A 13,963-nucleotide genomic window follows, 5' to 3' on the forward strand; every position below is an offset into this window, starting at 1 on the left:
GGGGACCACCAGGTCTTGCTTGGATATATAACGTCGAAATCCATACTTCAGATATCTTAGGCTTAAGCACGTCCATCCTCACCTCATCACTGCAAATTTTCAATCTATTCAAAATGCCCTCTGCTTTTCCACAAACCCCTATCCCCATTGCCATTATTGGCATGGGCTGCAGACTACCCGGAGGTGCAGACAACCCCTCAAAGCTCTGGGACCTCCTCTCCAACGACCGCACAGCCTGGCAAGATGTGCCTCCAGATCGTTGGAACTGGGAGTCCTTTCACCACCCTTACTCAGATTCCCAAGAGGGCCACAACCAACGTGGTGGTCACTTTATCCAACAAGACATTGGTGCTTGGGATGCCAAGTTCTTTGGTGTTTCCCCCAATGAAGCCAAAGCCATTGATCCACAACAGCGTATCCTTCTCGAGACTTCATATGAGGCTCTGGAGAATGCTGGTATCCCACTTGAGAGCATCCGTGGATCTGACACGGCTGTTTACGTCGCGACTTTCAGTCAAGACTGGGAAACGATGATGATGAAGGACACACACAACCTGGCCAAGTACCATGTAACCGGAACTCACAAGGCCATTGTGGCCAACCGCATTTCATACCTCTTTGACCTGAAGGGGCCCTCACTTTCCTTGGATACGGCGTGCTCTGGAGGTCTGGTGGCACTTCACCAGGCTTGTCAGGGTTTTCGAAATCGAGAATCAAAAATCGCCCTTGTTGGAGGGACTAATCTCATTCTGTCTCCGGAGTTTATGTTTGGAATGAGCTTTCTTAAGTAAGTCACTTTTAATGCATGTCGAAGCGTTGTCTGACAAGAGTAGTATGCTTAATGACGACGGCAAGAGTTACTCTTTTGACGAGCGTGGCTCTGGCTATGGCCGAGGAGAAGGTGTTGCTACTCTTGTTCTGAAGCGTCTCGATGATGCTCTTCAGGACGGCGACCCCATCCGTGCTGTGATCCGCAACACTGGTGTCAACCAAGACGGCAAGACAAACGGCATCACATACCCAAGCGCGGAATCTCAAGAGATGCTCACAAGAGCGGTCTACCGTCAAGCAGGCCTTGACCCAACAGAGACGGCCTACGTGGAGGCTCATGGTACTGGGACGATTGCTGGCGACAAGATTGAACTTGGCGCCATTCAAAAGGTGTTTTGTCCCAACAAGAACTCTGAGCTCTACGTTGGCAGCGTCAAGGCAAACATGGGACATCTTGAGTGTACTAGCGGGATTGCCGCAGTCATCAAGACTGCTTTGATCTTGGAGAAGGGGTATATCCCTTCTGTGCCGAGCTTGGTCAACTTGAAGAAAAGCTTGCGGGATATTGAAAAGAATGGAATCAAGGTATGTCCAAACCATCACCAAGCGTAATGACATGCGCTCATGATGGTCTCTTTTAGATACCCCAGCAGCTACAGCCGTGGCCATCAAATGCTGTCCGCAGAGCGTCCGTGCAAAATTTTGGTTTTGGTGGAACAAACGCTCACGTTATCCTCGAGGCCTTGGACGCCTCTCCTCGAACTAATGGGATATCTCATGCCAACGGCATCAACCACTTGGAGAAGCGCATGGAGCCCCCTCGACTCTTTGTCTTTTCGGCCAAGTCTAAAGACTGTCTGCGTTTGAACCTCGGCGAATTTCAGAAATGGGTGAGCTCGCGTCAGGAGACGCTCCATCTCGGCGATCTCGCCCATACCCTGGCAAGCCGCAGAAGTCTCATGACTTGGAGAGCCAGCTACGTTGCCTCATCAGCCAAAGATTTGGCTTCGTCTTTGGAACGCCTGTCGTTGACGAGATCTTCGCGACACCCACCGGTTGTCTTCCTCTTTACTGGCCAAGGCGCTCAATGGTTTGCTATGGGTCGCGAGCTCTTGCAGGCCGCCAGTCCATCGGTCTTTCGAGACTCCATCTTCAAGTCTGATGAGATTTTGAAGTCTCTTGGCCTGACATGGAGTCTGGTCGAGGAACTCCAGCGAGACAAGGCGTCTACACAGATCGACAAGAGCGAATATGCGCAGCCAGCCAGCACCGCAATTCAGGTCGCCCTTGTCGACCTTATGAAGCATCTTGGCGTCTTACCAGAGGCTGTCGTCGGCCACTCAAGTGGAGAGATTGCAGCGGCCTACTCGGCTGGGGCTTTGACGCACGAGGAAGCTCTGACTGTCTCATTTTGTAGAAGCCAGATTGCTTCTTGGTGTCATGAGATGATTCCTACCCGAGGTGCCATGCTTGCGGCTGGTCTTGGCGAGGCTTCAATCTTGCCTTACATTCAACAGGTTCCCTACTCGGTAAGTCTAACACTGAAATTTTGCTTAAACTCTCTGACATTCGCTTGCAGCGTGGAATCGTATCGGTCGCATGTATCAACAGCCCAGTCAGCACGACCTTGACTGGCGATAAGGAAGCAGTTGAGGATGTGCAGCAACTCCTCGAAAAGGCTTCTGTTTTCAACCGGCTTCTCAAAGTTGACACTGCCTACCATAGCCACCACATGAGGACCGTGGCCCCCAGATACCTAGACGCACTTGGTGAAGGTGAGTTAGCCAATAACCTCAAAACTTTCATCGCTAACCTCCGTTAGTTCGCGGGACCACCCTCTCATCGAGGGGAGTCCGCTTCTTTTCCTCCGTCACCATGATGGAAAAAACGTTCGGATTCGGCTCCGAATACTGGGTCAAGAACCTCGTATCGCAAGTTCGATTCAATGAAGCTCTCGAGAGTCTCTGCCGGTGCCTCCGCCAAGAGAATTCAGGCATTATGAATCCCGTCTTCATTGAGATTGGTCCTCATGCGGCCCTCAAGGGCCCGTTTGGACAAACCCTCAAGGCTCTGAACCTTGCCAACTTTGACTACGAGTACACATCAGCTTTGGTTCGTCTTCAGGATGCCCGCCAGTCCGTCCTTTCTGCGGTCGGAAAGGTGTTTGAACTTGGCTACCCTATCAATGTCGACACTGCCAACTTTCTCGGATCGCCAGCACTCCCCGCAAAAGTCATTACGGATCTCCCAACTTATTGCTGGGATCATTCCGCCAAGTACTGGCATGAATCTCGACTCAGCAAGGAGTATCGGCTGCGTCAGCATCCGTATCATGACATTTTGGGCCTGCGTGTCATCAGCGGCAACTCGATTGATCCTACCTGGCGACAAATTCTCAGCGTTGATCGACAGCCATGGCTCGCCGACCACGTTATTGACGGTTTCAAGATCTTTCCAGGATCAGGCTATGTCTGCATGGCCATTGAAGCAGTATGGCAACTTGCTGAGGATAGCAAGAAAGCCGACAAGGTCAGTCACATCAGACTGCAGAATGTCCGCTTCATCAAGGCCCTCGTGATCCCGGATAGCCCGGAGACTGTTGAAGTCCAAATCATTCTTCGCCGAGGTCCCGAAAGCTGGCGTGAGTTTGTTGTTGCGGCACTTTCCGCAGAAGGACAGTGGTCTGAGCACTGCCGAGGTCTAATCACGGCTGAGTACGGCTCCCAAGAAAACGAAGTCGAGGGAACCCGAGAGGAGGACATCGCTTCGGATATGAGGGCCCAGTGGGTGCAAAACACTCGCGAATCTTGCAAGAACGAGGTCGACCATGATACCATCTACTCCAACCTCGAGCGAAACGGAAATGTCTACGGTCCAACATTTGCTGACATTGTCCATTTGAACCTCGGTGATCATGAAGCGGTCGCAACGGTCCGTGTCCCGGATGTCCAAAGTCACATGCCTGGTCAGTTCATGCAGCGTCACCTCATTCATCCAACCACTTTGGACGCAATCACGCATGTCTTTTTACCCCTCCAAGCCATCTATCACAAGTCGGGATCTGTCATGCCCACTTCCATCCGAGAGATCATTATTTCACCGACTGTTCCAAACCAAGCTGGACGAGAACTCGAGGTCGTGGTTGGCTTGCTTGCCACTGGAGCCAAGATTGCCGTCCTTGAAAAGGGCGAGACAGATCTACGGGCGGAGCCAGTTGTGAGTATGTCTAACCTTGAGACTGTGGTGATCGGAGAGGGGCAAAAGTCGCCTGATGAGCATCATGAGCGAAATACTGTTCTTCACGTCGACTGGGAGACAGACGCCGATTTCTTCTCAGGACCATCACTGAGACCTACGACACCACCTGGAAACGCAGCTGTCGATCACCATGTCATCCTCGCACGAGGTGCAGCTCTGCACATCAGATCGTGCATCAACAACATTTCTCGAGATGATGAGGCATTTGATCCATCAGCCTTGACAGGTTACCGAAAGCATCTCTTCAAATGGATGCAGGATTACAACTCGTCGCAAGCGAGCAAGATGCTACTAGCCGACGTCTCCATGATCTCGGCTATCGAGATCCTCTCGTCGCTCCCGAAGCTAAGTGTGGAGGGAGATCTCCTCTCCACAATCGGCCCGAATTTGATCTCCATCGTCAAAGGAGAAATGGATCCTTTGCCACTGCTCCTCGAAAAGGGCAGACTCGGTCAAGTTCAAGAAAACATCGAGACGGGACGGAAACTTGCCGTCCACGTCAGCCAGTATCTTTCGTCTTATGCGATTAAAAGACCTCGCATGAAGATTTTGGAGATCGGATCGAGCACTGGTTTCCTTACCGGTGATATCCTCCAAGCGTTCGAAGGGCGGAACATACAATCTTATGAGTTGACCGATGTGTCGCTTTCGCTTTTACAGCAACTGAAGTCTTCCTTTGCTCAGCATGAGGGCGTCAACTTCAAGGCTCTCGACATCAACCTAGATCCGCTGAGCCAGGGATTTGGGCCCGACTCTTACGATGTGGTCATTGTTAACAACGTGCTGCGCATCGCCAACTCACTTGATGAGGCTGTCCAGAATGCACGCAAGCTTTTGGTCCCTGGCGGCTCTCTCGTTCTCCTTGGGATGAGGGACCCATCGCCAACATACGACCTCATTTTTGGTATAATGGAAAGCATGTGGTCGAGTGAGTCTCTTTTCTCCTACCCTACACGCGTGAGCTTACAGAATTCTTAGGTCAATACTCCGAACAACTGCCACTCCCTTCACCAGCTGAGTGGGAGCAGGTCCTTGCGGCCAACAGCTTCAGCGGTCTTGAACCAGCGACAAAGACGTTTGACAGGGTTGGCCAGTCCTGTTACTGCATCATCTCAACTGCCCTTGCTTCTACAGCCCACAAGAGAATGCCAGTCAATATCATCACCAACACCGAAGGGAAACTCCTGAACTTTGCCGGCCAATTTTCATCGATCCTAGCCGCTAATGGTATGGGCTCATCCATTTCTGGTCTCACTCAGCACAAAATCGTCCCCGAGTCTCTTTACGTGGTTCTCGACGAGGGATCCGATCCACTCTTGGCCAACCCGTCCTCGGCAAGATTCTCAGAGCTCAAGACACTTGCCCTCAAGGCCAAGTCTGTTCTCTGGGTCAGCATGAGAGCAGATGGCGCAAACTCCTCCTCGGGGGCCGACATGAACATGGTGACTGGCTTCACGCGGGTTGCACGCAAAGAGAACGAATCGTTGAAGCTGGTTTCGCTAGTCGTGAAGCAAGACTCTCCTGCGAACTTGGAGATTTTGCGTGTCATGCTTCGTATCATGGACATTTCTTTCCATCAGCAGAGAGGTTCTACCTGCGAGCTAGAGTATGAGTACAGCGATGGCAGAGTGCTCGTTCCCCGAGTGAGGGCGGCGACGAACTATCAGCGATGGATTCAAAGCAAGACAGACGAGACCACGACAGACACCACACTGTTCTTCTCACCAGAGAGACCTCTGAGGATGGAGATTGTAACACCTGGGCTGCTGAGTAGCGTTCGGTTCACCGATGATGAGCCCCGTGGAATCTTGGGCCCATTCGACGTTGAGGTCGCAGCCAAAGCTTATGGGGTGAACTCAACCGACGTGGACACAGCTCTCGGCCATGTCAGCGCGCAAGTCAAAGCAACAGCAGTCTCAGAGTGGGCTGGTATAATCACTGCTGTCGGAACTGGCCTTCGTGAGCATTGGGAGGTCGGAGACAGAGTGTTTGGTCTCGGAGGCACGGCTCCATTTGCGAGTACTCTGAGCATTCCAAACCCGACTCTTATGCGCAAGATGCCGGTTTCAGCGACGTTTTCTGAAGCTGCCTCACTCCCAATGGCTTTCGTCACCGCGCACCATGCGCTCTCCAACGCTGCAAGACTTGAGACTGGCCAGAGTGTTCTGATCCACGCTGCAGATGAACCAACTGGTCAAGCTGCCATCATGATGTCGCAGATGATGGGCGCCGAGATCTTTGCCACCGTCAAAGACGCTGCCGGGAGGAAATTGATCAGTGACGAACTCCACATTCCAGAAAGTCACATATTCTCGAGCCAATTTTCCACCTTCAGAGAAGGCGTCATCCGCCAGACAGCCGGAAAGGGCGTCGACGTGATCCTCAACTCCCTTGGAGGCTCCAGGTTCGAAGACAGTTGGGCATGCCTCGCGAGTTTCGGTACATTTATTGACATTGGATACGGTGACAGTCCCTTGACGATGACGACGTCCGACAAGAACGCTGTTTTTGTGTCGCTCAACTTGGGGCTTCTCGTCCATCGTCGACGGCAAGTCATTGGAGAGGTCCTGGACAAGGTCATGGAACTTTTCAGCAATGGTCGCCTGAGACTTGTTTCTCCAATCATCAAGATGCCCATTTCGGACATTGAGGACGCTTTCCGACTGCACTCCAAGACCCAGGGCAAGATCGTCTTGGAGGCTGATGACGGAGCTCTAGTCAAGGCCACAGTCCCTCGACCAGCGCCCTTGAAGCTTTCTTCAGACGCGACTTATGTAATTGCTGGAGGTCTGGGAAACCTCGGGTTGAAGATTTGTCCTCTGCTGGCATCTCACGGTGCAAAGCACATTGTAGCCTTGAGCAGGAGTGGTGCAACGAGGCACTCAGGCCACCGAGAAGCTTTGAAGAAAGAGCTCGAGGCTCTCGGTGCCAAGCTCTATCTCCCGGCTTGCGATATCACTGATGGAGACAAGGTCCAAGAGGTGGCGGAGTGGTGTATGGAGAATCTACCTCCCGTCAGGGGCGTCATTCAGTCAGCCACAGTCTTCCAGGTTTGTTCCAACACCCTTTTTCTGCACAAGTATTAAGCTAACTTATGGACAGGATGGCACATTAGAGAACATGGATGCCCAACTGTTCAACGGGGCAGTTCGTCCAAAGCGCATTGGAACCCTCAACCTCCATTCCGCCTTTGCCGGTGATGACCTTGACTTTTTTGTCATGGTATCCTCAGCTGCAGCAATCCTAGGAACCAAGGGACAGGCTCACTACAACTCGGGCAACTCTTTCGAAGAAGGCTTTGCAAGACAACAACTCGCTGCTGGATCCAGGACGCATTTCACGACAATCATGCCTGCGCTGATTGGCGGTTCTGACGCTGATACTACTGGTCCAGAGCGAAGACAGATGCTCTTCAGGCAGGGAGCAACTATTGTGGAGTTCGATGAGGTCATCTCCATGATTGAATACGCGGTTGGCTCGCAAGCCCCTCGTGATGGGTATTCCCAGTTGATTGTCGGCATTGACCCCAACGCGATCCCCAACGACGGCACATACAATTACCCATTCTTCACCGATATCCTTAAGACAGAGAATGCCACTGCATCAACCGAGGATGAGGCACAACAGGCGCCAGTGACTCTCAGCCAGAAGCTCGCAGCTGCCAACACTCCCCAGGAGACTCACGACGTAGTCTCCGAAGCCGTGACTACAAAGATCAGAGAACTCATTGCCATCGGCCCGGATGACATGAGGTTGGACGTTCCACTTCCTGATCTGGGTATTGACTCACTCGTCGCCATTGAGATTAAGAACTGGATCGGGAGAGAATTTGAAGCGCCGTTGCAGACGTCTCAGGTTCTGGATGCTACAAGCATCATTGCCCTGGCTGACAGCATCTTGCAAAAGTCCAAGCGCATCGACAAGATCAAGACAGACGATACTACCAAGGCAGTTAGCGATGCTCCAACCACTAACGGATCAACCACCAACGGATCAACCGCCAATGGTACCGCCACCAACGGGCCGACCAGCAATGGGGAAGTTCCAGTTCAGAAGTCTACCAAGAGTCAAGAGGTGGTGCAAGTAAGAGGTCGGCCAAAGCACGGCTTTGACTGTTGTGCTGCATCCGAAGAACTGCCCATCCTTCCTCTGCTCGATCTTGACTCTGTTCTAGATCTCTACTTCGGAGCCATCAGGCATCTCCTCACTCCGCCAGAGCTTGAGCACATGGTTACTTTGCTACAGAGGCTTAGCGATCCCGGCGGCATGGGCAGAAAACTCCATGCCAGACTCATGGACCGTTTCAATGACCCGACCATCGACAACTGGCTCTTCAAGCCATATCTTGAAACCATCTTCACAGGCCGCAACTACCCTGTGTCGCCGTTCAGCACCTTTGCCGGCAGTGATACGCTCAGCAGGTTCCCCCATAGACAAGCAGAGAGGGCGGCCATCATCTCTCTCGCGGCACTTGAGTTTAAGCAGAAGCTCGAGAGCGGCAGATTGGAGCCAACAGTCATCGGAGGACGGCCCCAATGCATGTACCTCCATGAGTGGCTCTTCAACTCTTTCAGGGAGGCTCTTCCGGGAATTGATGAGATGCGCAAGATGCCGTCCGAGAATTACATTGCGGTGCTTAGACGCGGGCACTTGTTCAAGGTCAACCTGACATATGATCAGGGACGGCATGTTCCGTTTGCGAAACTGGAGTCCACCTTTCAAGCCATCTTGGATAAGGTGAATGATGATTCCTGGGTTGGAATTTTAACAGCAGATGAACGAGACTCGTGGGCAGAGGTAAGTCGCGGTCTCGACAAAGCGTCTTCATTATACTGACATCGAGTAGATGCGCCAAGCTTTCAAGAACCTGAGCCCGGATAACAAGCGGTATCTCGACATGGTTGAAGGTGCAGCGTTTGTCGTCAGTCTCGATGACGGCACACCCACCACTCCCTTCGAGCGAATGAAGTGCTGGCAGCTCAATGATGGCTTCAACCGCTGGTTCGACAAGGGTCTCAAGTTTGTCGTCTGCTCCAACGGCATGTCTGGATCTGTTGTTGAACACAGCATGATCGATGGCATGACGGTGAGAGAGCTTTACGACGCCACCAGCTCGGCTATCCTCACTTATCGACGCGATGGCCCAGATACGCTTGATTCGCGCAACGGTGTGGATGAGATCAAGTTGGAAGAGTACACTTGTCAATCTTCTCCGACGATTGATGAGCGTATCGCCCATGTTCGAGCTCGATATCTGCAAGAAACCTCCATCATCGGCTTCACGACCTGGGAATGTGTCAACTTTGGTCAAGAGTACCTGCAACTTCACAAAGTGCCCGCCAAAGGAATCTTTGAGACAATGGTCCAGCTGGCATCCAAGTACTTCCTGGGTGAGAACCATCCTTGCTGGAGTGCCATCTCCATGGGTCACGCGCACAAGGGTCGTCCAGAGATTATCCAGACATACACAGCCGAGCTCAAAGCCTTTTGCGATGCAGCCGATAATACTTCCATCGAAGCTCGGAAGCGACAGACGTTGCTATTCGCCGCTGCAAGAAGCCACGTCGCCAATGTCAACCGCGTGCAACAAGGCAAAGGCTACGAACGAACAATGTCGGCCATGCAAACCGTTCTCAAAGACGACGAGGCGATGCCTGAAATCTACAACGACCCGACATATATTAGCATGCGGCCCCACTGGCTGATGACAGGGTCTACAGATCTCGGAGGTTCTGGAGGTGGCGAGTTTGGCATGGTCCTGAGGTATCCTGATTCAGTGTGGGTTCAGTATGTTGTTGATGCTGCTTCGGCCAAGTTTTCGATCGTTACTGGGAGGGATAGAACTCAAAGGTTCTGTGAGTGTATGGAAAGGGCAGCGAGGTTGATTCACGAGCTGCTCGAGGTGGAGTGAGATAGGCGAGCATGAGTATGATTTCACATAAGTTACGGATTGTATGAGTATAGGCGTCATCAGGCATGAATATGAGTTCCCTTTGTCATCATAACCCACACCCTGTCGTACGAAAACACAAGGAACTGAGCTATCCTGGCAAGTTTCACACCTTTAGTGCACTTCAGACCTTGTCAACAAAACCATACCACCGCCGTCACCTCGACTCAGTGTCCAGAAGCACCATCAGATCCGAAGCGACCAGCAATCAAAGTCCCCAGAAAAATGCCTCCCAGGACTGAAAGAAAGTACCCGACGTTCATTGTCATGACGGCGATCATACTATTGACTATAGTTAGCACCAGACGGGATCGTACAGCTTCGAATTGTCCTTGGAGGACCTGACATACAGCAGATAACCAATTCCACTGGTCAAGACTTGGAACAGGGCGCGGCTCGTCTCGGTGGCCATGCGGAAAGGATGGTTGGCTAATTGTTCTCGCAGGCGTTCTGTCACTGACATGTTGGGGTTATACGAATCCCTCGGCAGCACAACTGCATCGGTAGTACTAAAAATTGTGCGCTTGACGGCGTTGAGTATCTGGTGGATGACAGCGAAGGCGATCAGGAAGATGCAGGTGCCAGCATAGGTACCATCACTAGAGGGAGCCCAGGCCGAAGAGAAGAGCGGTGTTGTGATGGCACGGAAGAAGACCATGGCCATGTCGCTGGCGGGCATCATAGATGAGGAATGCGACATGTCCATGCTGTCCATCGACGTGGACATAGGAGTAGAGGTCGAGGTGGCTGTTGGCATGTCGGACATGGCTGTGCCCATTGCCATTGTCATTGTCGACATGTCCATCTTGAAATGGTCACAGGCAGTGTTGGGCGTTGAAGATTCTCAGTCGAACGATGGTAGAGTAATAGAGTTTTGGCTGTCGGCGCTTAAGATTCTCAGTCGAGCAGGCAGTATAATAGAAATTTGTTCTCCATGTCAGTCGAGCGGTGGCAGAGTGATAGACCTTTGGCCTCAGGGGCATGGAGTTACGGGCATGGGTATTAATTGCGTGTTTACTGGGGCGTCAGCCTCGCTTGTCAGCATTTTTCACGCAACAGGTCATTCGCAGCTGCTACACGCGAGGTGGGCTTGCAACTCGCAAGAGCAGTTTATCATTGGTGATGCCCATGTAAATTCTTGCCGTCTAGCCGTGGTTCGCATGGATTCTCGAACTTGTGGTGATTATTCTGGATCGTCGCGTGTATCGAAACCACTCAAGACCCGGGAAAACGTGCGCAAACATGCGCAGCCGGTCAGCATGCAACACCGGTTCGGCTATCTAGCCAAGAGGGACCGGACTAGCCTAGCGCACATGAGTAGAGTCCGGTGGGCGGGTCCGGCGTAGAGTTGGCTGGGAATAAATACACAAGAGGGAGACGTCCGTACACTGCACCTCATACACAGGTGCCCGGTCTTCTTCGACAAGGGAGTGGTACCGTTCACTCGACTACCACCAGCTGTAGAGGCCAAGTCGACATGGACAAGCAGATTCAGCGCCGTGCAACACCATGGCTGGACAAGCCCTTGGTATTCTCCGGCAACTACCGCGAGTACGAATGTGCTTTCAACGAGACATCGCAATGTGACTACCAGGAGGGCTATTGGAGATTCTGGTGAGCCGCAGAATCCCAAACTGACCACATATGAGCCTCGACTGACATGTCTTCTAGGTATGAAGCCGATCACCGCTATGCCCTACCTACCGTCGCCTTCTTCCTGGCAAGCATCATTGTCTTCGCCCTGGTCTACATTGCAGGAAGCTTGACCCCTCGGAGAGTCCAGCAAACGAGGTCTGTGACCAAGACCAAGGCGCTATATCGATACCTGTCGTATAAAACCTTCAGAATCCCGGCCCTCGATTGGAACTCGGCACCCATCGGTCTGCTAGCACTAGCAGGAGTCGGTACCATCTTCTTCTTTGCCATGACGCTCGGTCCAAAACCGTACTATTGGCCAAACACGGACGACGTCGACTACGGGTCCTCGCCTCCCATCGCGACCAGAACAGGCTGGATGGCTCTGGCCTGCCTGCCCTTTGTGATAGCGACGTCAGCCAAGACCAACTTTATTACTTTGGTAACTGGCATCTCACATGAGCGGCTTCAGACATGCCATCGTTGGATATCCTACGCCTTCTTCGTGCTCTCCCTCATCCACACCTTTCCATTTATCATTTACAACATCGACAAGGGGATGATGGTCGACATGTGGAAGACCACCGTCTTCTACTGGACAGGTGTAGTCGCCCTTATTGCCCAGGCCTGGTTGACCTTTGCCTCGTGGGGGCCGCTGAGGTAGGCGATGTCAAAGCTACCTCTAGCCACAATGGCAAAGTTATTGACTAACGTATCCGCACAGGAGTCTATGCTATGAGTGGTTCAAGTTCGCACACTTTGTCGCTGCACTCGTGTTTGTGTTGTTCTTGTTCTTCCACTGCGACGCCACACTAACTGCATGGTATGTTGCCACGACCCTCAGCATAGCACAGGACTGATGACTGACCATTGACAGGGACTACTTTGCTGCTACCGGGGCTCTGTTTTCTCTGTCGTGGCTATATCGACAGGCACGCATCTACTTCGAACACGGTATAAGCCATCACGCCGAGCTAACTATTGCTTCCAACGGCTTTATCCGCGTTTCTGTTCCTACCAAAGCAACCTGGACAGTCGCCCAGCATTATTTCGTCCGTTTCATGGGCCTCGGCCCCCACGCCTTAACCCTTCACCCGTTTACGGCCTGTTCTCTACCGCCCAGGGATGCCAGAAGCGGATTCGACGAATCCGAGCTGGTCTTCCTCATTCGACCTCGCGGGGGGTTCACGGCCAGGCTGGCGCATTACACCGAGTTGCACACAAACACCAAAATGAGAGTCTTGTTAGACGGCCCATATGGTGGTGTTGATGTTAGGGCTATTGATGATAGCCAGCGCATGCTCGTTATTGCCGGTGGATCAGGTGCGGGCTGGATCCTACCCTTCATCTCGGCGTATCTAGACCGTCGACTCCAAGCCGGGTCTTCCTCAGATGAATATTCTGAACCATCACTAAGAGTCATCTTGGTCACTCGAGACATTTCGACTACCACATGGTTCGAGGAGGAGGTCCACGATCTGCTGAAGTCGCGGTCAGATGTACCAACATACGGACTTCAAGTCGAAATCTACTACACAGGCCCGGAGGCAAACAAAGCAAGCCCGACACAGACGGGGCAATTCTCAAAGGCACTGGATCACCCAGAAAAGGCGTCTAAGTCGACGCCTACCCCAGTCATATTGACATCAGACGCAGATGATGGTCAAAAGACGGCACCAAGCCCCGAGCAAAGCGTCCAACATCTCAAATCAAGGCCCGACTTAGCAGTCAAGGTGGAAGAAGAGGCCAGGTCGAGTGGTGCCGGTCAGTCCCTCGGCGTCTTTGTATGTGGCCCTCTAAGCATGCAGAGCGATGTTTCGGCTGCCGTGGCGCGTGAGCAGTTGAGTATAGCAAAGAGAGGCACTGGAGATATCCTTTTGCATTTGGAACATTTCTCCTGGGCTTAGCTTGGCTGCGAGTGTCTTGCCATCTGGCACAGGGCAATCTCAACGGCATTAGTTAACGGCACTGGTTCATACGGAAAGCAATAGCCTACTTTGTTTTAATGTCTACAATATTATCCACGTAATGATAGCACCACATTCTTGCCATTAGCGTTTTGACAACGTCCAGTGCAGTGCAAGAAATCGCGGCTCGGCAGTTTTGTTAACTTAGAACCGTCTAGCACCACCACCTCAACCTCTAACCTTAATGATCAGCGCAAGATTAAAAATTTACCCAAAGAGTGTAAGATAATTTGAAGAAATAATCAAATGATATTCCAATATTTCTATTATTATTTGCTTGTATTATTCCTTTATTTGCTCATTATTAGGTTAGGTTAAGCCTTCTGCCATTTATACGATTGAATCCTATAGGGGATAGAGCTGCCCGCTCTCAACCCAACTC

The 13,963-nt window shown here is 52.0% G+C and overlaps 4 protein-coding genes across 4 annotated transcripts; 3 read left to right on the plus strand and 1 right to left on the minus strand.

Moving 5' to 3' along the window:
* Window positions 1-113: 113 nt before the first annotated feature.
* On the plus strand, window positions 114-7,115 carry NECHADRAFT_37058 (uncharacterized protein; the record flags this gene model as incomplete). Its single annotated transcript, XM_003042867.1, has 6 exons — window positions 114-787; window positions 834-1,356; window positions 1,413-2,288; window positions 2,351-2,540; window positions 2,594-4,957; window positions 4,999-7,115. The coding sequence occupies 6 exons, from the start codon at window positions 114-116 to the stop codon at window positions 7,113-7,115; spliced, it is 6,744 nt and encodes a 2,247-aa protein (XP_003042913.1).
* A 661-nt stretch (window positions 7,116-7,776) lies between these two features.
* On the plus strand, window positions 7,777-9,940 carry NECHADRAFT_37185 (uncharacterized protein; the record flags this gene model as incomplete). The annotated part of the gene is made up of 2 exons (XM_003042868.1): window positions 7,777-8,826; window positions 8,876-9,940. 2 exons carry the CDS (start codon window positions 7,777-7,779, stop codon window positions 9,938-9,940), a joined length of 2,115 nt encoding a protein of 704 aa, XP_003042914.1.
* A 206-nt stretch (window positions 9,941-10,146) lies between these two features.
* On the minus strand, window positions 10,147-10,637 carry NECHADRAFT_37128 (uncharacterized protein; the record flags this gene model as incomplete). Its single annotated transcript, XM_003042967.1, has 2 exons — window positions 10,147-10,261; window positions 10,330-10,637. The coding sequence occupies 2 exons, from the start codon at window positions 10,635-10,637 to the stop codon at window positions 10,147-10,149; spliced, it is 423 nt and encodes a 140-aa protein (XP_003043013.1).
* A 752-nt stretch (window positions 10,638-11,389) lies between these two features.
* On the plus strand, window positions 11,390-13,669 carry NECHADRAFT_59618 (uncharacterized protein). Its single transcript, XM_003042869.1, has 5 exons — window positions 11,390-11,593; window positions 11,651-12,274; window positions 12,339-12,437; window positions 12,492-13,248; window positions 13,303-13,669. Exons 1-5 carry the CDS (start codon window positions 11,457-11,459, stop codon window positions 13,519-13,521), a joined length of 1,836 nt encoding a protein of 611 aa, XP_003042915.1. The 5' UTR covers window positions 11,390-11,456; the 3' UTR covers window positions 13,522-13,669.
* Window positions 13,670-13,963: the final 294 nt, after the last annotated feature.

This window comes from Fusarium vanettenii (genome assembly GCF_000151355.1).
Source record: "Fusarium vanettenii 77-13-4 chromosome 3 genomic scaffold NECHAsca_31_chr3_5_0, whole genome shotgun sequence".
Taxonomy (NCBI): domain Eukaryota; kingdom Fungi; phylum Ascomycota; class Sordariomycetes; order Hypocreales; family Nectriaceae; genus Fusarium; species Fusarium vanettenii.

Coding starts and splice junctions, on each gene's coding strand:
- NECHADRAFT_59618 (XM_003042869.1), top strand. CDS start 11,457: ATGGACAAGCAGATTCAGCGCCGTGCAACACCATGGCTGGACAAGCCC. Junction 11,594..11,650: donor GAGGGCTATTGGAGATTCTG/GTGAGCCGCAGA, acceptor CATGTCTTCTAG/GTATGAAGCCGATCACCGCT. Junction 12,438..12,491: donor GACGCCACACTAACTGCATG/GTATGTTGCCAC, acceptor GACCATTGACAG/GGACTACTTTGCTGCTACCG.